This window comes from Crinia signifera, chromosome 4, assembly GCF_055691185.1.
Source record: "Crinia signifera chromosome 4, ASM5569118v1, whole genome shotgun sequence".
Taxonomy (NCBI): Eukaryota; Metazoa; Chordata; class Amphibia; order Anura; family Myobatrachidae; genus Crinia; species Crinia signifera.
In genome coordinates this window covers 303758635-303781986 of record NC_139220.1, presented here as the reverse complement: position 1 = coordinate 303781986, position 23352 = coordinate 303758635, and the positions used below count along the sequence as shown (strand labels likewise).

Below are 23352 nucleotides of genomic sequence, written 5' to 3'. Positions count from 1 at the left end.
ATCTCGTTGTTCTGTGGGTAAAGACTTTTGAAATTTTCTGTCATGATAGATTTTTTCTCTAGGGGTATCATCCTGATGGTTACTTTGATATCTATTTTGATTTTCTTGAGATGGATATTGATATCGGTCTCTATTTCTTATATAGTTAGAGTTCCTAGGCGAGGAATAATTGGTATTCCTAGATCTATTATTATTATTCTGAGATTGTATGTATCTTCTATCTCTATGCATTTCAGTGTCCCTGTCATCTCTTTTTCTATTGTTATTTTTATTAAAAGATCTTACATTATCACTCTGGTAATCTTGAATGTCACGTTTAAACTTTTTCTGTTTTGTGTAAACTAAGTCTTTTTCCAATTTTAGAACTCTTTCGTTAACCGACCTGTCCTTTTCTATAAAGAGTTCATCTGTTTTAAATTTATCAAGGGATTTTTTCAAGTCCTCTATCTCTTTTTCTAATTTATCCACTTTACTCATTCTATACTTAATTAGCAATTTTATTAAAGAAAAAGAGCATGAGTCCAGAATTTGGTCCCATTCCCCCTGAAAATCGGGGTCATTTTGAAAAATGGAATTTTTTAAAATCCTAAGACCCCTAGGGATCATTTTTCTTTTAAGATACTGTTCTAAATTTGTGGCATCAAGCCAATTTCTGGACTCTGCTTTAAGTAAATCCTCCATTTTGTATAAATCTTTCTGCCACTCATCTTTTTCAGGTTTAGATGTATTGGTGGTATTACATGTGGACCATTGTGAGATATATGACTGCCTCCTATCTCTACGATCCAAGTAGTTGGAATAACAGCTCATGATTGCTGCACCACACTGACTGTGTTAAAACTAAAAAATGGAAAAGATTGTGTGGTGCGCAAATCAACAGCGGCTGGCACAGGAAAACTGTGGCAATGCATGATGGGACTTGTAGTTTCACAACAGCTGAATGGCCATAGTTTGGACATGCCTGCACTATACCAAACAGATTGAGCAATAATGCATAATATGCTTCATAAATAGGGGCATTAAAAATTTACACCATACTGCCCATTACATATTAAGCCACGCACCATAATCTCCATTATGTATTATGCCAAACACCATACTGCCTATTAAAATTTATGCTACATAAGTGTTGCTTACCTACAGTACATGTTCATTGCCAGGGGTTCCATGCTCATTACCAGTGGTTCCATGCTCATTGCCAGGGGTTCCATGCTTGTTCCGAAGATTGAGAAGAAAAAGTACTCCCTTTTGTTTGGGGGCACTCTTTTAATTAAGTGTCTAGATATTTCGTGAAAAATAAAATTTAGCTTTTAATAGTTTTGTTAAAATATTTTGGTCAGACCGACACACAAACCAACAACACAAAACATAGAAAATACAGTTGAATGGTATTAACACTTTTATAGAATAAATTTGTAATCAACTGTTTGTAAGGACCACATTTGTTTATCAGATAGCAATTTACACAGTGATCAGACAGTGCAGCTTATTTTTGTATATCAGCCTATGTCTGAGTCAAGGTACACTGTGTCTATCTTTGTGGTAAGGAAGTAAAAATTAGCGAAATATTACACAAAGATAATGACCAGGCAGAAATTGTTCTGCACTGGTGCAGTCCGGATATTTACACATATATCATTTGCAGTACTGCTCAATAAATATATATAATTGATCTATCAATTTTTGCAAATGCTGCTATTCAAAAATATATGCAGAGCCGTGCCTGGATACTGTTTTGCGAGGGTAATCGCTAAGATAGAGGGTGTCAAATATAGATTTGATATGAGAGAAAGTGACACTCACAGTTGAAAAGATTGCGGAGGCTGCTGCTGAGTCTCTCAACCGTCCTGGTATATTGAGAGTCAGTGAGCATTCGGCAAATTTATGACTGTATGAACAGAGTGTCGGAAATCAGGGAATGGGGCATCTGCTTTCTCCAGTTAGTTGTACAAGTACCTTGATGTATTAAATACAGTGCAGGGTTAAATGTTATCGATACTGATTTGGAGATGAGAGTACCCCTAAAGGTAAGGGTAGTATAGTGATAGATACAGTCTAAGTGCACACAGTGGATTTGACGTACGTTTCGCCAGGGCTTGTTCACACGGCAGCTGCCGTGTGAACAAGCCCTGGCGAAACGTACGTCAAATCCATCCCTGCCGATCACGTGGGCGCTCACGTGACCGGCTGCCCCGTCTCCGTTCAGCCAAGAAGAATACCTGCGGCAACGAGGAGACGCCGTATCCACGTCCAGACCCGGTAACCGGACCCCCCATGGTGCGGACGGCAGACTCTTAATAGAGTCTCCTGTCTACCCAGTGGGCAGCGGTCCGTCTTTTTCCATATATCTGTATAAGCATTTAAATCTGTCCTTGGTTTCCCATATGCATGCCGTCTCTCACAGCTAAAGACCCACATACACTGCTGTGATTTACATTCCAGTTACTAATAACGTACAGCCTGGTTGTGTGTGTGTGCACTTAGATTGTATCCATCACTGTAGGATTGGAGGTGCCGTCAATTTGGGACTATAGTCAATTTTTTATTTGCGCAGGCAATACAAATGGCTAAGTACGCTTGATAGCGTACAGCCTGGTTGTGTGTGTGTGTGCACTTAGATTGTATCTATCACTGTAAGATTGGAGGTGCCGTCAATTTGGGACTATAGTAAATTTTTTATTTGCGCAGGCAATATAGTGAGACAAATGGCTAAGTACGCTTGATATTCTGTATGTGGGATTCAACATATTGTGCTGTTGAAAGGGGCTCCCTCTCTCTGCTTTTTCTCCCCGCACATTACTAACCCTTTGTGGGTATTCAGTGTGGGGAAGTGGCCGCAACCCATACATAGGGGATACATAGTTGCAAACTGAGAGGGATCAATCAATGCATGATTACATATGTTACAATTCTCCTGTCTTGAATGGCTAAACTTTGTTGCTACTTAGACTGCAGGGTGATGCTTTACCTTGTAAGACAGGAATTCTAACCATTAAGGACAGTATAGGGATATATGTCGACGGCCTGTGTCCACTTTGTATATATGTAAAATATGTGTATATACTTTATTTTGTTTTGGTGTGTGAAATTTCTGTTGACCCATGATTAAAACCTTACCATCACTCCTGTGAGTGAAACACCGGCAAAACCTATGGTGCATATGATAGGGTGATATGATGGTCATTATAAATGTGAATTGTCACCACACCGACTCTTTCATGAAAGGTGGACACACACCGTTGAGATACCGGTGTTTGAGTTAATTATCTTTACAGAAATCGCTGGGATTTGAATATTTAACTCTTTACACAGCAATATCAGTAATTAAATATCACTAATATTTATTAAAAATAATTTTTGATAATAAATAAAATAAAATGTGCACAGCAGAAAAAATGTACAAAAAAATTATAACTTAAATTAACAGAACAACTGTAGTTAGGGGATCTAGAGTGCACCCCACCCGAGTTTCTTTTCTCTTTCTCGTTGATAAAATGACTTGGCCCAACTCGGGGGTGCACCACTGAACACCACTATTGTGGCCCAGGACCTTGTGGTCAAAGGCTATATGTGGTGTATAATATAAGAAATAAATTCTGTAATTAAAATCAGTTAGATCCCTACTGTGATTAATTAAACAAAAAAATTCTTTATCCCCAATACTTAGTGCAGTTCCCCAAAACAACCCTTAATCAACAAGAGTCTCAATGCTTCCTCTTCTCTCCCATAGTGCATGCCCCTTCCGGTGATGTGTTGCGGCTGCTGCTACTGCAGAACACCGGAAAGAGGTACAGTAGTTCTTCACATAGATATATCGGATCTGAAACATCGTGGGTGCTAAAAAGCACCCACGATGTGCCCATGATGGGTCAGATTCCGATTGATCTTATGTTCAGCAGGTGCGACCATCTTATACAATCCGATGCGCACGGGAACGCGCATCAGATCGGATCAGATGTCACAAACATCCGATTTTGTGCTGATTTTACCCGATTTATCGGCCAAAAGTGCCGATATTGGGTGAAATCAGCCCAAAATCGCATAGTGTATGGGGGCCTTAAGTGATACATAGGGGTGAAATGTAATAGGATGAGAGATTCAGAAAGTGGGAGATTTGGTAAGAAGTCTCCAGTTTTTTTTAAAGCGGCAATCATTTACACTGCAAAATCAAACTAGTTTTGCAGTATAAATGATTGCCGTTTCTTACCAAGGGGGAGATTCTCTATGTCTATCGCATATTTCATTATCGCATATGCTGTAACATATGCGATAATTAAGGCAAAGGACAGCTCTTGCGTTACGAGCTTTCCTTTGCGGTGAGAGTCACCGGGTCCCAGCAGGTCCCGGCGGCTCTCCCCTCCCTCCCACACCCGGCGCTGCTGCTGCAGCGCCGGGCTCTCCTCCTCCCTGCACCCAGAAGAGGATCAGTGCAGGGAGGAGGTCACAGGTCCGGGAAGCACTGCGCTGTGCTGCCCGGACACAGGTGAGGGGGGAGGGGGCGATGCGGGGCGGCGGGGGGTCGGCACGGGGCGGCGGAGGGTTGCGATAGAAGCCCATTGACTTCTATGGGGCATCGCCAGATTTTTCTGGCAATGCCCCCTGCCGCGGTATCCCGGCGGGGGATGCTTACAGCATCCCAAAATGCGGTAAAAACCCAGATAACGGGGTTTTTACCGCATTTTTAGCTTAGAGAATCTCCCCCCTAATCTCTCACTTTCTGAATCTCTCATTCTATTAAATTTCCCCCATAGTATCAACATAATTAATTACATTGTATTAAACAACAGTGTGCTTTACATCACCTCACTGGGATATACAAACTTGTTTCTATCCCTCTGAATGTGATTCTTTAACATTGATGTTTTGTTTATCTCTGTCACAGTTTTATATGTGTGTGTGTATATGTGCAATATTTTAATATATCATATTGAAAGCTTAGTTTTAGTGTAACCTTGGATAGGTGGGAATAACTCCCCTTCCTGTCCATTACTGGTTACAAACTCTAGAACTTGCCTAGCATTATTACATATCCTAATGTAGATAGCCACTAATACTATTTTCAACTAATATGTTCTATTTGTGAATACAGGAGATCCATTTAAAAGAGTGCCACAACAAAAAGAGAGTGATTTTCATTCTATTAATTATATGTAGAACAAGTCTTTCTGATGAAACTCTGCCCAGACAATAGGTGACTCCTAAACAAAAGGTCCCATTGGTGACATAACAGGAAGTCAGAGGCTGCTGTGATCTAATTACTATACAAGGTGGTGTTACCCTGCCAGGGTGTAATTAGCATTTCCCATTGTAGTAAGTGACTTTAGGAATATTTACACCTCATTTACAAGACAAGGAGCTGGGCAGGAGGAGCTGCTGTGGTGAATGACTGTATACTAATGTTATGTGACCCTAATTTACATGTCACCTCTCAGTGTGAGAATTCCTGCAGGGCATCCTGGGAACTACTGGGGAGAGATGGGGAGGAGTGACTATAAATAGGCTGTATCAGGCCACTGGGAGCTGATGGAGGAGCTGCTGGATCAGTTACAGGTTTTAGAGCTGGGAGGACGGAGGAGTAAGAGAGAGACAGAGGAAGGATCCCCAGAGTAAGGTAATTATATTATACATAGGATTATGCTGATAATTACACAATCGGTTTTACTATGCTTTTGTGAATATTGCCTTGCTATTAGTAATTACATTTTATTTGACCAGTATATAATTAGTTAATATTACTATATAATAGAATAATATGGCCTTATCCTATGCGTGACATTGCAGTTAAGTATTCATAAATCAATATACAAATTCATGAAAGTTCACATTATATTTCTAAATATATTAAAGGGACTTTATCATTTTTCATCTAAATTGTATGAGTGATGGGCAATCATTGGGATCAGGGCCGCCATCAGAATATGTGGGACCCCAGACTGACATAATAGACAGGGCCCCTCCCCTTTCTCAGACAGTCAGCAGCACTGGCCGCACTACTCAATCTATACATTGCTTCATGGGAAATGGGAACTTTGTTTATGACAAATTACACTTTATAGACTATAATCCTGGGGCCAATTTCTGTCTGGGCCTGGATAGAAACTTCTCTGAATGAAGAACACTTAGCACAGGTGTATTTGATATGTAGGAAGGTTATGTTTCCACTCTACCAAGGGAATTCCAGTGTAGAATAGCAGATGCTCTAAAATATTCCACGTGGTATGAACAACAGAGAGTCTTGGGAAATATTCCCTACAACAAATGACAGGGGGTAATTTTAGCCTTCCCGTGTGCGGCTCCTCTCACCCCCTGCCCCTTCCTTATCTTCTCATGCATTGGCTTATGATATTTTTAGGGACAGCAATACTGCTATTATCTCCACAAAGGTTTCTTGGAGGAGTTTTCATGTAGTAATTCCTCATTTATGACAAACGGCATCATATTTATTTGGTATATTAATGGGATGACATTACTGACTATTATATTGTGCTATTTCTTACCCACTGTATTTGCTATAATATACCATTTGGATGTTTGCCGATTGCCATGCATATATATCAGGATCACATGCATTGAATAATCTATTATTACTTGTCAAGTTTTATGCGATACAATTTTATTTGAAAGAAGAAAAAAATAACTAGATCTACACCAGTCATTTTTATATTTTCAATTTTGATTTTTTTTTTGTGTTACAGATAAAATACAGAAATTCTTCTAAGAAAATTACAAGACATCATTGTTAAAAGGACATTATTCTCTGATCAAGCCAACTATAGATAGTGTTTTCCTATACACCTCTGGAGGATTCACTAAAGACGTTCTCATTTTTTGCATGGGAGAAACCTTCCACAGCTAATTTGTAATTTATCAAACACATGATGAGTCTGACAGGAGAGAGACCACATCTGTGCTCTGAGTGTGACAAACGCTTTACATGTAAATCATCTCTTCTAATACATCAGAGGAGTCACACAGGAGAGAGACCACATCTGTGCTCTGAGTGTGACAAATGCTTTACACGTAAATCACATCTTCTAATACATCAGAGGAGTCACACAGGAGAGAGAGCACATCCTTGCTCTGAGTGTGACAAACGCTTTACACGTAAATCACATCTTCTCAGACATCAGAGGAGTCACACAGGAGAGAGACCCCATCTGTGCTCTGAGTGTGACAAACGCTTTACATGTAAATCATCTCTTCTTAGCCATCAGAGGAGTCACACAGAAGAGAGAACACATCTGTGCTCTGAGTGTGACAAATGCTTTACACGTAAATCACATCTTCTAATACATCAGAGGAGTCACACAGGAGAGAGAGCACATCCTTGCTCTGAGTGTGACAAACGCTTTACACGTAAATCACATCTTCTCAGACATCAGAGGAGTCACACAGGAGAGAGACCACATCTGTGCTCTGAGTGTGACAAACGCTTTACATGTAAATCAGAGCTTCTCATCCATCAGAGAAGTCACACAGGAGAGAGACCATATCTGTGCTCTGAGTGTGACAAACGCTTTACATGTAAATCACATCTTCTCATCCATCAGAGGAGTCACACAGGAGAGAGACCATATCTGTGCTCTGAGTGTGACAAAGGCTTTATACGTAAATCACATCTTCTTAGCCATCAGAGGAGTCACACAGGAGAGAGACCACATCTGTGCTCTGAGTGTGACAAATGCTTTATAAGTAAATCACATCTTCACAGACATCAGAGGAGTCACACAGGAGAGAGACCACATCTGTGCTCTGAGTGTGACAAAGGCTTTATACGTAAATCACATCTTCTTAGCCATCAGAGGAGTCACACAGGAGAGAGACCACATCTGTGCTCTGAGTGTGAAAAATGCTTTACATGGAAATCAGAGCTTCTCATCCATCAGAGGATTCACACCGGAGAGAAACCATATAAATGTGCTGAATGTAGCAAGTGTTTTATCACCAGGCAAGCACTTGTTCGGCATCAGATGATTCACACAGGAGAGAGACCATATAAATGCTCCGAATGTATCAAGTGTTTTTCTCAGAAGTCAACTCTTTCTGAACATCAAAGGAGTCACACAGGAGAGAAACCATTTCAATGCATTGAATGCAGAAAGTGTTTTACAGACAAGCGAAATCTTCTTCTTCATCAGAGGATTCACACTGGATAAAAACACATTAATGCTATAAACGTAACAAGTGTTTCACTAAGAAACAAGGGACCTTATTCATGTCTGTTCGTTTGGACCCCTTCGTTCGCAAGGGGTCCGATGTTGGGCTATTGTCACAGCATAAGATGACATTTTACAGCAGATCCGGGCGGCTCTGATGTTATGTGTCTGTACATGTGCATTGTCATCTGTAGGGGACTGTTCAATGGGTGCACACACACAACCTTGTGGGCAGACGCCAGGGGGGCAGGTGGTGGTGGACCGGACCATTAGCATATGGGAACACCCAGCACTTAATGGGTGATCCCTAGATAACACTGGGCATTATCATGCTAATGGACCAATGATGCGGGAACAGGGGCGGGCAGATGACATCACCGGTTGTCAGCTGCCTGCCCACTTCCTTCTGAATTCTCACACACATCTAAGGTAGTTCTAAGCAGATGTGCGTGTGCCTACCACATCATTCGATGGTCGCTGACCATCGAATGATATGGGTGTTCCCCTGCAGCCTGCGAATGGATGTCTATGAAACATCCATTCACAGCCTGTGTGTAGGAACACCTGCTGTAAGTTGGAGTGAGCAGCCCGGCATTCTCAGGTGGATTTTGGTGGAAGCAACTAAAAGAAACCACAAAAACTTGTTATACATCCAATGAGTCACACAGGGGATCAGCCATACACATGCTCTGAGTGCAGCAAGTGTTTTACTAAAGAGATCAACCTTATTACTCACATACATAGTCACTCTGAGGGTCTGAATGTTGCAGGCGAATCAATAGTAAGTTGTATCACACATTATGTGTTTCAGGAGGGTAACTTTAATGTTACAGTATGAATATGGCAATAAGTTGATATAAATCCATCTTGCTAAAGACAGGAGAGCTGTGACCAGTAAGCTGGGGGCTGCTTTTCCCTTGGGACAATCTCTCTGTTGGGAAATAGAGCTGCAGTATAACAGACAATGACGATGTGGCTGCCATTACTGTGCCCTGTAATATACAGCTGTTCTGCTCACACTGGTGCTGGGGCTAGTACAGGAAAGAGCTGTATATCCATTACAGAGTCCCAGCAGCTCCTCCCAGTCCCTATTATACCTCCTTATTCTGTCCCTCATACATTCCTATTGCTGTCTTATATCCCTCTGATTCATATACTATGTATTATATTGTATAATGGTGCAACTAGGACATTGGTCCCCTGTATCCCATATTAATCAATGATTATACAGTTGTTTGCTTGCTGGCACTAGGTGATTAAAGCTGATATCTGGTTGCTGTGGGTAACAGCAGATATTTTGTTTTTACACCATGTTATGAATAAAATCCCATTGATAACACATTGTTTACCATGTTTATGATCAAGAACATAATTAAAATGACTTAGTGATTATAATCAAACAATATCAGTAACTACTATTTATGTTACTGACAGTTATCACCATAATACTTGTTGTTCAATAAAAAATGATCTTTATAAATTATATGATTCTGTTTTTGGCTGCTGATCTAATATATTTTATAAGTATTAAATCCCTTTGTACATTGTTCTACATATTAGACGATGGGACCATGGGAGATACAGATGCAGCCACCATCATCTAGCCTGCCTATGGCGTTTGTCCTGCCATAAGTAGAACAACATGGTATATGGCATATGGCATTATATACCAGCAAGACCAGTACCATATAAAACAGGAGATTCTTGGCTTTCAGGGCTCCAATGAGTATAAACATCAGACATCTCACCATCACCTGACTACTTATAGGTAGAGCTTAGGGCTTCTATGAGATTATCCAACACTGATCCTGTATTGTCCTATATTACACTATATCCACAGATTTTTTTCAATAGTAGAGTTGGAATGAGCGCTACTGCTGTCACTGATAGTACATGGATGCTCCTGTTCCATAGTCTGATCCATGGCTGACAACAGGAGGAAAGATATACATGATATTACAACATGTGATCACCCAGTGATACAGACAATAGAGGGGCTGTTACCCTGTAATTCAGACACTGATTGTATAGAATAGATTGCCTGTATATCATATCTAAATAGTTTTTATAAAAACAAGTATTAAAACAATAAAAATAAAATGACACACAGGTTTCTGCACACAGATGTATATTAGGAAATGTCTCTGCTTGTTCATGTGATTCTCACCAGACCGATTTTATGGGACAACTGATGGTGTCTTAGACCTAGAATAATAAATACAGATGAAGCATAAGTTGTTACAATATCTAACCATATGGGGATAAGGTTGGCGATGTTTGTGATGTAAGCGATGGTCGATCGTCATCAGTTTTGTAATATGCTTGAATAACAGTTCCAATGCCAATATAGGAGTCCCAATGATGTCCTAAATGGAAACTGCATCCATACTGGTCCTGGTCTGGTCCAAGCAGAGATGGATGTCCTTAATTTGGGAAAACAAGTGTGTGCTAGGAGTTGGTTATATAGTAAATCAGAGATTTGGGGCCAGGAGGAAGTGTTCTGGGTGATAGATGCTGATCATTTGTCTATTAGGTAAAGGGTTATATAAGGTATTGATGTCTTTAACATTGCACAATTGTGTTTTAGATTTATAGTTGAATAGTGGAAGAGAGACCCTAAGGAGATACATTGGAAGATCAAAACATTGTTCTACCTCTCATTCCATATGCAGGATATATAGATAAATCTATCTCACTTTTAGCATCAAATAGTCACAATAAAAAAAAAAAAGGTACTTTTTTCCTTGCACGGTGCCACCGATTTTAATCGTATGGCATCAGGTCTATCAGAGCGGGTCGCATCACATCGCATCACATGCGATGCGATCAGACCTGATTTTTAATTGTACAGGCACCCTGATGGGTGATTACTATGTTAAATGCTCCCTATTGTTAACGCCACCAGGGCCGTTGCTAGGGTGTCTGGCGCCCTCCTGCAAACCAAAAATTTGCGCCCACCCAGCTAAGGGTGATTGCAATAGTATTCACCAGTCTACTTTTTTTCTTTAGTATATTGCACTATACTGTATATTTATGTTTTATTTCAGTTATTTAAGATATACTGTACATGTATGCGAGTATATTTCTAGCATCCGGGCAGCAGTGCAGCACAGGTCTTCTCACCACAAAACTTCATTGTTTATTCAACCTTCCTGTTTTCCCCTTTTTTAAATAACTGAGCGCTATTGCCACTAGGGTTGCCACCTCACTCTTCCATGATTCCTGGAGACCCCCCCCTTCTGATTCTAATGCGCGCGGATGAGTGGGCGTGGCCTTATGATGTAGGCATGCTCTAATAAAAAGTGGGCGTGGTGTCCAAAATATAAGCAGTTATTAAGAAGCTGGAGCTTGAAGAAGAAGTGAATAACAAGCTGGCCGAAGAAGAAGACAACTTCTTCTCGTCAAATTTTCAGTTTTCACTCTTTTTACAGGGAAGAGTGACAGTGGGTGACAAATGGTGACAAAATGGAAGTGTGGGATTAGTATGCAGCAATTCAATACGGCAGTTGGCCGTTATGTAATTTGCATTAGGTGAAGGAAAGGCAGCGTTAAGTGGCTCACAAAGTAGTGGAGAACTACAAGTCCCAGCAGTCTCCGCATATGTAGCCTATCTGACAAGCAGTGGGCCAGTACAATTACCTTCAGCTGCTGGGGCGACTCTGTGTCCTGTGCGATGTGTGCAAATGGTGATGTCCCCGCTGAAGACGTGAGCCAGGCTGTGTCTGTTTCGGTGTCCCTGCTGCAGCCACCGCCGGACGAGCTCAGGTCTCTGATTGGTGAAAGTGAGTGATTCTCCCTCATCAGGAAACATCTGTGATTGGCGGAGACAGCTGTCAAGCATGGGTGCGGGAAGTTGAGCTGGTTGCTATAGCCATTAGCCAACAGGGGAGACGCTAGGGTCCCTTGGAATAAGGGACAAGCATGACGCAGCCGCTCACTAACAGCAGGTGGAGAGCGGTCTGTCAGCAGCGGCTGGACACTGGGGACGGGGGGAGGCAGCAATGGAGGGCTGGAGGCTTTTTCAGACACCCAGATTCCGGGAGAATCCCGAAATCTGGGAAACTGGAAAAGCCTCCTCGAGGGTTGCCACCAAAAACGGGAGATTTACAGAAATCCGGGAGAGATGGCAACTCTAATTGCCACCCATACACGGTGCGACGGGGTGGTGCGATGAGATGCGTGTTCCCACACACATCACATGGCACAGCACATGAAGTATGTGCTGCAGGTACTTTTTGAACTAGATTGCATTGCATCTAGTTCAAAACGCACGGTGCAAGAGCCCATCGTATGTGTTTTGAAATAGATGCAATACAATCTAGTTTAAAATGCATTGCACCGTGTATGGGAGGCATATGAGGGGGTTCATCAGATAGCTAGATAAATAGACAGACAGAGATAGATTTTAGACATAGATAGACAGACAGACAGAGAGAGATAGACAGACAGACATACAGAGAGAGAGATAGACAGACAGAGAGAGAGATAGACAGACAGGGAGATAGACAGACAGACAGACAGAGAGATAGACAGACAGACAGAGAGACAGACAGAGAGATAGACAGACAGCGAGATAGACAGACAGACAGAGATAGACAGACAGACAGAGAGATAGACAGACAGAGAGATAGACAGACAGAGACAGACAGACAGAGAGAGACTGACAGACAGAGAGAGAGAGAGAGACAGACAGAGAGAGACAGACAGACAGACAGAGAGAGACAGACAGACAGACAGAGACAGACAGACAGAGAGATCAATAGATAGTTAGAGATATAGAGATATAGACACAGACAATATAACAACAAACTCACCCAGCCAGCTCCTCTAAGGTAGGCTCCCGGGCCATCTCTCTTGTGCAGAGCTTCACACTGAGATGGGGGCATCTAGTGGCTCCTTCTAGTACTGCAGTTAGCAGTATCTCCGGAGCATTCCTCTGCCTCCTCCGACGCTCAGCTGACCCTTCTCCGCGTGCAGGTGGGTGCTTCATTTTGCCGACGCCGCAACAGCGTCTCACAGACAGCGGCAGCCGACAGGAGCAGGGAGCAGGGTGCAGGGTGCAGAGGAGGGAGAGCCACCCCCACTATCAATGCCAACCCAAAGAGTGGCGAGCACAGCGGTACGCATCCTCCGTCATTTTCATACCCCCACTATCCACGTCAGCATGGAGTTGATTTAATATAGTGTGGCGAGCGCCGCGAGCCACCGAGCCCAAACCGTGGCGAGCGCAGCGAGCCCTGAGAGGGGACGCGGATTACTTCACATGTATTCTGCATCCCCTCACAGGGCTCGCTACGCTCGCCACACTATCTAAAATCAGCTCCACGATGACGTGGATAGTAGGGGTATGAAAAGGTCAGAAGACTCGTACCGCCGCCCCTCTCGGCCTCGCTGTGCTCGCCATGCTTCGGGTTGGCGTTGATAGTGTGGCGTTAACAATGGGGGGGCATTTAACATAGTAGTCACCCATCAGGGTGGCTGTACAATTAAAAATCGGGTCAGGGGGTGCATTTAACATAGTAATCAGCCATCATGGTGGCTGTACAATGTAAAATCGGGTGTGATCGCGTCGCATCGCATCGCATGCCATTGTAATGGCGTGCGATGCGACGCAATGTTAAAATTGTACAGGAACCTCTTAAAACCTTTATATCGAGTCACATCGGGTCGCATCGCTTACCTTAACTAATGGTATGCGATGGGACCCGCCGGGTGACCTGCTAGGTAACAAGTACCAAATAAAATTCAATAGATGAAAATGGTTTATAAACTTACTAAGGTTAAGAATTTAGGAAGAAAATCGACATCAGATAAGATATATAATTAGTCCATGAGACAGAGGATAGATAGTATTACAAACCTTAGACGCACTTTTAAATAATGACTCTAAAATGTAAAAAAACGTACATTATACACTATGGGTGAGATTTAATGGAATGAGAGATTCAGAAAATGAGAGATTTGGTGAGAAATCTCCAGTTTTTTTAAAGCAGCAATCATTTACACTGCAAAATCAAACTGGTTTTGCAGTGTAAATGATTGCTGCTTTAAAAAAACTGGAGATTTCTTACCAAATCTCTCACTTTCTGAATCTCGGTACTTATGTAGTATCTGGGCTGCCGATTTTGTGATTGTATGCCTTACCTTAAGGCATACAATCAGATGCGATGCGATGCGATGCGATTCGATGCGATTTTGCATAGGATTCAATGTTAAGAAGGTCCTGTTCATTTCCCCACTATCCAAGTGGGCATAGAGTTGATTTTATATAGCATGGCGAGCGCAGCGAGCCACCGAGCCCGAAGCGTGGCGAGGGGACGCATATTTCTTAAAAAGGGGACACAGAATACTTTTTAAGAAATATGCGTCCCCTCGCCACGCTTCGGGCTCGGTGGCTCGCTGCGCTCGCCACAGGTTTTTTATCCAACTCCATGCCCACTTGGATAGTGGGGAAAGGAAAAGGACCCCTTTTTCCCATTGAATTCTATGTTAAAATGGACTCAGACCATTTTAACATTGAATCCTATGGAAAAATCTTGACCATCGCATCGCATACGATTTGGTCGCATGTGATGCGATGCGATGCGATCCGATCCGATTTCTAAATCGGACGCCCAGATACTACATAAGTACCTGAATCTCTCATCCTATTAAATCTCACCCAATATCCATCACAATTGTCACCATTCCAGACACAATACACAATATTAAAGCTAGTTCTGGTCACAAAAAGATACAAAAAAATACACACAATAATTTTTTTGTTAGATAATCACAAACAGCAAAAAAAATCAGTTTTATAAACAAAAAATACATTTTCTTACAGCAGACTACAGTCACCTTTTTTAATTTAAAAAGCTAAAAAAAGAAATAGAAATAATTGTGGCAAATCAATCAAACAGACCAACACTACTCAGAAACCATTAAGAATACTTAAACTTTCATCAAAATAACTCTCTAGATATCAATTCATTTTATTTAATGTGATTATTATATAGATTTCAACAACTATATTTATTATTTGAACCATACAAATGCATCTTCTAAATTACTAATACAATTTTATATCACAGAGAGCAATAACGTTTATATTAATAAAAATAAATTGCCATCTTAAAACTACCCTATAAAACCATAGAAATGGGATCATTGGGTAGACAGCAAATTGGTCGACAAGCATTAGGTCAACATGCATTAAGGTCAACATGCAGGAAGGTCGTCATGACTGAAGGTCGACATAGATTAGATAGACAGGGTCATTAGGTCAGCACAAGCATTAGGTTGACATGCGGCAGGTCGACAGTTGAAAGGTCGACATGTTTGTTTGTTTTTATTGTCCTGTATTTCGACACAGTCGACATGGACACTGAAACGTTGCACCACGTCCCTGCGCATGGCTCGCTACGCTCCGCGCACTATTTTATTCTCCCACCACATCCTAGTGGATGGTAGTGAATGAAATACCACCTGCCGGCACATGTCAACTCAAAAAAACAGAGTAAAAGCCCATGTCGACCTTTTTATGGTCGACCTTTCCCATGTTGACATAATGCTTGTGTCGACCTAATGACCCTGTCTATCTAATCTATGTCGACCTTCAGTCATGACGACCTTCCTGCATGTTGACCTTAATGCATGCCGACCTTAATGCATGTCGACATAATGGTGTCAACCTAATGCTTGTTGGCCCAATAATAATTGGCCCATTGCTTGTAGACCTAGTGACCGTATCCCAAACCATATGACAGTTAATTTTTTTATATTGTATTCTTAATGTAAAGCATACTTAAACCTGACTTAAAAGCATTAGTTTATATTTGTTTCAAAAGTATTGAGTATTTCTACATTAAAATCCTGGTAATACAAATTATGTATTATGTTTCAAAAATACATAAGGATTTAATAACTCCACCAGGAAGAACTGTACATGTGGTATTGGCTTCTTTGTACACTAATGTTTCACATGTAATTGATTTAATTAAATACAGCGTTATTCTATCAAATAATAAATCACAGGTTATATCAAACTTTTAAGATATCTTTGATACATAAAATGGAAAAGCAACTATGTCTTGGTTACTATTGGTATTCTGACCATGCTTACAGCTATGCAATATGCAAAAAAAATGTCCCCCTAATGTTTTAATACAACACAATGTTATATAAACTAAATCAGAATAATAATTTATTTTAACAAAAGAAAATCTTGCAATCCATGGCACAAGCATTGCATTTTATAAATGCTAACACACACACACTGAGGAAGCCCCCGGTGCGATACGATCATCTGGCGCATTAACCCGCCATGCACGGCGGATGCCACAGCAGCTAACTCAATCAGACTCTGACACGGGTTATCAGGCCGATCAAAAAGTACCTCTCTGTCTCCCCGTCTCTCCTTTCTACAGGCATTACACTTTATAATAATACTGGACCCCCTATATAAAGATACCTTGATAGGTGTTTTATACCCACCATTCATGTGAGTCGGGTACGAAACCCTTACATATTGGTGAAGGGTCAATCAGCACAAGTCTTGTAGGCCCAATTACACGGGTGAAGAATAGATCAAGATTCTGTACTGTCATCTTTGATTTGGGACATTCCTCATTATTGTTCTGTTTATGCATTTTTTTCCCATATCCAACACGAGAATTCATCAATACGAGAATTCATCTATAAGAATTGGATCTAAATCATCAGAGGACCTACTCTTGAAAAAGTACCCACTTAAAGGGAAGTACTATTCTATATAAGCGCCAGGATATCTCTGTTTGAAAAATTTGGTTTCTGTATATGTATCCAGTGCTGACAGGATTATAATTACAGGGACTTTCAATTCAGCAACTGTTTAACTGGATTATTTACTACGTATATTTAGATCTTACTTGCAGACTAAAGGGCCCCACACACAGCACAATTTTCAGGCATTTTCTGAGCGATTTTAACAAATCACTCAGAAAATCCCTGAAAATGCATGTAAATCGCTGTGTGTATAGCCCACACAGCGATTTACAGGCGCGCCCCCGCCGTTCTGAATCTGGCCAGGATTCAGAACGGACCTGCCTGTCAATCTAGAGCAGTCGCTCAGAAGCTCCTGCTCATATGTGGCCTCGGATGTGAGCAGCGCATTCTGAGCGACGCTGGACGCCGCCCTGATGTCCCACAATGCCGCCGCCCCCCCTTGACACGACGGTCGCCGCCCCGTTCACACGCCGGACACCACCCCCAATGACGCACCGGCAACAGCTGGAGCAGCATGGGACCGGCGCCCCCCCCATGACGCCAGACACCGCCGCATCCCCTGATGACGCCGGGCGCTGGACACCTCAGGACTAGCCGACCTATCCCGCCGCGACCTCACTCTTCATTATGTGGACGCTGCGGGACAGAGAGGAAGCGACGCTGGACCCTTGAGTTGGTAAGTAATTTTTTTCCCACTGCACCACCAATGTATTGCCCATCTTGCGGTGGGGGTCCATTCCACATACCCACAACCACTGTGCCACCAATGAGATAAATATTCCCCATCGGGAGGGGGGGGTGCATAGCCACTGACCACCAATTAATTTAATATTCCCCATCTGGGGAGGGAGGTCATATCCACTGGCCAGCAATGTTTATTTATAAGCTGTGCCACCAGCTTTTTTTTATCTATATATGGGAGGGAGGGGGGGTTATTACATATGAACATTAGGGGGGAAGGGGGATGGGATTACACTGTGCCATCAATGTTTTTATTTGCATGTGTATGGGGGATGCAGGACTTATTGCATAATGGCACGGTGGCACAGTGCACATCCCCCCTGCCCTCCCTAATGTTCATATGTAATAACCACCCCACCCCTTCCATATATAGAAAAAAAACCTGGTGGCACAGCTTATAAATAAACATTGCTGGCCAGTGGATATGGCCCCCCTCCCCAGATGGGGAACATTAAATTCATTGGTGCCCAGTTGCTATGCCCCCCTCCCCAGATGGGGAATATTAAAATCATTGATGGCCAGTGGCTGCTGGGAAACAGGTCTGCTTGCAGTAAAAGCTAGAATACTATGATCTGGGATTTCCTGATGTAGACTTGAAAGGGTCTGCAGGTCAGAGAGTTTGACAGGTGACACTCCCCCAGGCTTTATTCCAACCCCTTATTTACATTTTAATACTTTTTTTTTATTCCCCTGAAGTTTCTGTGAGAGACTTGAAATCTCTCATGCTGAATCTGCCGTTATGAATCTCTGGTGTGTGTGTGGCTCATTATCTGAAAAATTCAGTTTTAGGGAAATCTCTCGTGCTGAATCTCCCGTTATGAATCTCTGGCACAAATCTCTGCGTATGTAGGCCCCTTAAGTGATACATAGGGGTGAAATGTAATAGGATGAGAGATTCAGAAAGTGAGAGATTTGGTAAGAAATCAATAGTTTTTCAAAGTGGCAATCATTTACACTGCAAAATCAAACTGGTTTTGCAGTGTAAATGATTGCCGCTTTAAAGTAACTGGCGTTTTCTTACCAAATCTCTCACTTTCTGAATCTCCCATCCTACTAAATGTCCCCCATAGTATCAGTATAAGTAATTAGCTTGTACTAAACAACAGTGCGCTTTACATCACCTCACTGGGATATACAAACTTGTTACTATACCTCTAAATGTGATTGTTTGACCATTGATGTCTGTGACAGTTATATATGTGTGTATATGTGCACTATTTTAATATATGATTTTTAAAAGCTTAGTTTTTGTATAACCTTCAATAGGTGGGAATAACTCCCCTTCCTATCCATTACTGGTTACAAACTCTAGAACTTGCCTAGCATTATCACATGTCCTAATGTAGATAGCCACTAATACTATTTTCAATTAATATCTTCTATTATGTGAATAGAGGAGATACATTTAAAAGAGTGCGACAATAAAAAGAGAGTGATTTTCCTTCTATTAAAGATATGTAGAACAAGTCTTTCTGATGAAACTCTGCCCAGACAATAGGTGACTCCTAAACAAAAGGCCCCTTTGGTGACATAACAGGATGCCAGAGGCTGCTGTGATCTAATTAGAATACAAGGTGTTACCCTGCCAGGGTGTAATTAGCATTTCCCATTGTAGTAAGTGACTTTAGGAATATTTGCACCTCATTTACAAGACAAGGAGCTGGGCAGGAGAAGCTGCTGTGGTGAATGACTGTATACTAATGTTATGTGACCCTAATTTACATGTCACCTCTCAGTGTGAGAATTCCTGCAGTGCATCCTGGGAACTACTGGGGAGAGATGGGGAGGAGTGACTATAAATAGGCTGTATCAGGCCACTGGCAGCTGATGGAGGAGCTGCTGGATCAGTTACTGGTTGGAGAGCTGGGAGGATGGAGGAGTAAGAGAGAGACAGAGGAAGGATCCCCTTAATAAGGTAATTATATTATACATAGGATTATGCTGATAATTACACAATCGGTTTTAGCATTGCTTTTGTGAATATTGCCTTGTTATTAGTAATTACATTTTATTTGACCAGTATATAATTAGTTAATATTACTATATAATAGAATAATATTAACTTATCCTATGCGTGACATTGCAGTTAAGCATTCATAAATCAATATACCAATTCATTAAAGTTCACATTATATTTATAAATATATTAAAGGGACTTTATAATTTTTCATCTAAATTGTATGAGTGATTGGCCATCATTGGGATCAGGGCTGCCATCAGAATATGTGGGACCCTGGACTGACATAATAGACAGGGCCCCTTCCCTTTCTAAAGCTGTGTACACACGGGAGCGATAGGGGCTGAAATGGCTGGAAATATGGTCACTGGCAACCATATTGCCAGTGATGGGAATGCAGGTTGCGCTCCCGTTTTCAGCCCTGTTCTAATCGCTGGTTGCAGGAGCTTGCTCCTGCGACCAGCTGATTACCTCTGTGGCTCCCCCAGCAGAGGTTTCCTTTCATCAACAACCATCTCTGGTCGCTGATGAAATGGAGACACTGAGTAAAATATTGCTGAGCAATTTATCTCCCCCATGTGTACGGGGCTTTAGACAGTCAGCAGCACTGGCCACACTACTCAATCTATACATTGCTTCATGGGAAATGGGAACTATGTTTATGACAAATTACACTTTATAGACTATAATCCTGGGCCCAATATCTGTCTGGGCCTGGATAGAAACTTCTCTGAATGGAGAACACTTAGCACCAGGTGTATTTGATATGTAGGAAGGTTATGTTTCCACTCTACCAAGGGAAATCCAATGTAGAATAGCAGATGCTCTAAAATATTCCACGTGGTATGAACAACAGAGAGTCTTGGGAAATATTCCTTACAACATACGACAGGGGGTAATTTTAGCCTTCTCATGTGCGGCTCCTCTCACCCCCTGCCCCTTTCCTTATCTTCTCATGCATTGGCTTATGATATATTCATGGACAGCAATACTGCTATTATCTCCACAAAGGTTTCTTGGAGGAGTTTTCATGTATTAATTCCTCATTTATGACAAACTGCATCATATTTATTTGGTATATTAATGGGATGACATTACTGACTATTATATTGTGCTATTTCTTGCATACTGTGGGGCAGATGTATGATGTGTCGTTATGGGGGAGAAGGGAATCAGCGCACGTTATGTGCACTGATACCGCTTCTCCCCCATGTATGAAGCAGCCGGGATGCGGTGCGCCCCTGTCCATATCGGCGCTGCTATCAAAATGATAGCAGGCCGAATGTATGAACGGTCAGCATCGCTGACCGTTCCGCACGAAGCCGGGTTTGGCTTCGCCAGCATCAGGCTGGCGAAGCCCTATCTAAACAGCAGGGACAGCGCTGTCCCTGCTGTTAGGTCTGGGCTGCGCTGGGGATCTCGCGTGAACAGCGAGATCCCACGCATGCCCAGTGCGGCTGGCCGGGGGACAGGAGATAGCGCATCAGTATTAACTGATGCGCTATCTCCAGAAAGGGACATCGCCGAAGGGGGGAGTTAACGCTCCCCCGCTTCGGCAGACAAGATGTTAATACATCTTGTCGATGTCCCTTCCTGCTTCGCCTCGCTATTGAGGCGAAGCAGGAAGTATCATAGCGGCGCGATAAGCGCTGCTATGATACATCTGCCCCATTATTTGCTATGATATACCATTGGATGTTTGCCTATTGCCTTGGATATATATCAGTCTCACATGCATTGAATAATCTATGATTACTTGTCATGTTTTATGCGATACAAATTTATTTGAAAATAAAAATAACTAGATCTACACCGGTCATTTCTATATTTTAAATATTGATTTTTTTCGTGTTACAGGTAAAATACAGAAATTCTTCTAAGAACATTAGAAGACATCGCTGAATGGACATTATTCTCTGATAATGTCGACTATACATAGTGTTTTCCTATACACCTCTGAAGAATTCACTAAAGACATTCTCATTTTTTGCATGGGAGAAACCTTCCACAGCTAATTTGTATCTTATCTATGACATGATGGGGGAAATTTACTAAAGGAAATTTGTAAAAAAATAGGTGTATTTGTATCCAGAAATACACTTATTTTTGACATTTACTATCCCGAAAATACAGCAATTCGTATTCGTATTGATGTGCTATCAATACGAATACAAATTGCCATATTTTTGGGATAGTAAATGTCAAAAATAAGTGTATTTCTGGATACAAATACACCTATTTTTTACAAATTTCCTTTAGTAAATTTCCCCCGATGAGTCTGACAGGAGAGAGACCACATCTGTGCTCTGAGTGTGACAAACACTTTACATATAAATCAGCGCTTCTCATCCATCAGAGGATTCACACAGGAGAGAGACCATTTACATGTTCTGAGTGTAGCAAGAGTTTTACCCGTAAGTCAACTCTTAATACACATCAGAGGATTCACACAGGAGAGAGACCATTTTATTGCTCTGAATGTGACAAAGGCTTTACATATAAATTAGATCTTCTCATCCATCAGAGGAGTCACACAGGAGAGAGACCACATCTGTGCTCTGAGTGTGACAAACGCTTTACATGTAAATCAAATCTTCTCAGACATCAGAGGAGTCACACAGGAGAGAGACCATATAAATGTGCTGAATGTAGCAAGTGTTTTATCACCAGGCAAAAACTTGTTAAACATCAGAGGAGTCACACAGGAGAGAGACCATATAAATGCTCTGAATGTAGCAAGTGTTTTTCTCAGCAGTCAAATCTTTCTCAACATCAAAGGAGTCACACAGGAGAGAAACCATTTCAATGCTTTGAATGCAGAAAGTGTTTTACAGAAAAGAGAAATCTTCTTCTTCATCAGAGGATTCACACAGGATAAAAACACATTAATGCTCTAAATGTAACAAGTGTTTCACTAAGAAACAAGGGACCTTATTCCAGTCTGTTCGTTTGGACCCTTTCGTTCTCCATGGTCCGATGTTGGTCTTTTGGCACAGCATAAGATGACATTTTAAAGCAGAGCCAGTTGACTGTGATATTTTTTATCTGCACATGTGCAGGGTCATTTCTGCTCATGTGCAGACGCTGGCTGCGTGCAACCATGTGCTCACACCCAACCTTGCACGCAGAGGGCAGGGGGGGGACAGGGGGCATGAAACTGGTCCATTTTCATATGGGAACACTCAGCGCTTCATGGGTGATTGTCCTGCCCCAGCAAAACCCACCACAGAGTTGTGGGCCACCCCTCAGCTTCTCTCCCCCCCCCCTCATGTCTCCTCCGGCACCTTACGCCAGAGCTCCTGTGCCCTGCCACTGCCCCAGCTACAGCCACCGATCATAATATGTGCCAAGCTGGGGTTGTTCAGGGCGGCTTGGGAGGATTCGGGCAACTGAAATCCAGAGTCCCCCCAAGCCGCGCTGAACATACCCGAGCCTGCCGCCTGCCACCTGCCGCCTGCTATTTACTAGAACTAATGGTGGTGGGGTCAGGGGAGCTCCAGTGTACAATCGCCGGAGCTGAGGTGAGCTTTTTTTTTTTATTCACTTTCTTTATTGATATTTTTTCATATAGTAACAAATACATTGACTACAATTATAACAGACAATACACCATACAATACATTACTAACAATTAACAAATACAAACATCCCCATACACATCCCCTCCCCCCACCCTCATCGTCTAAATGCATTCACAAATTATATGTTTTTGGGTCAGCTGCTCAGTTCATTATTGATTAAGCACCTTTTACG

The 23352-nt window shown here is 41.9% G+C and overlaps 1 protein-coding gene across 1 annotated transcript in view; it reads left to right on the top strand.

The window, feature by feature from the left end:
* Positions 1–2009: 2009 nt before the first annotated feature.
* LOC146073262 (uncharacterized) overlaps positions 2010–23352 on the top strand; it is an 89800-nt gene continuing 68457 nt past the window's right edge. Inside the window, exons 1-3 of the mRNA XM_083180449.1 lie at positions 2010–2027; positions 7299–8147; positions 21881–22468. Coding sequence (XP_083036575.1) covers positions 2010–2027; positions 7299–8147; positions 21881–22468 — 1455 coding nt within the window. The remainder of the gene's footprint in view (positions 2028–7298; positions 8148–21880; positions 22469–23352) is intronic.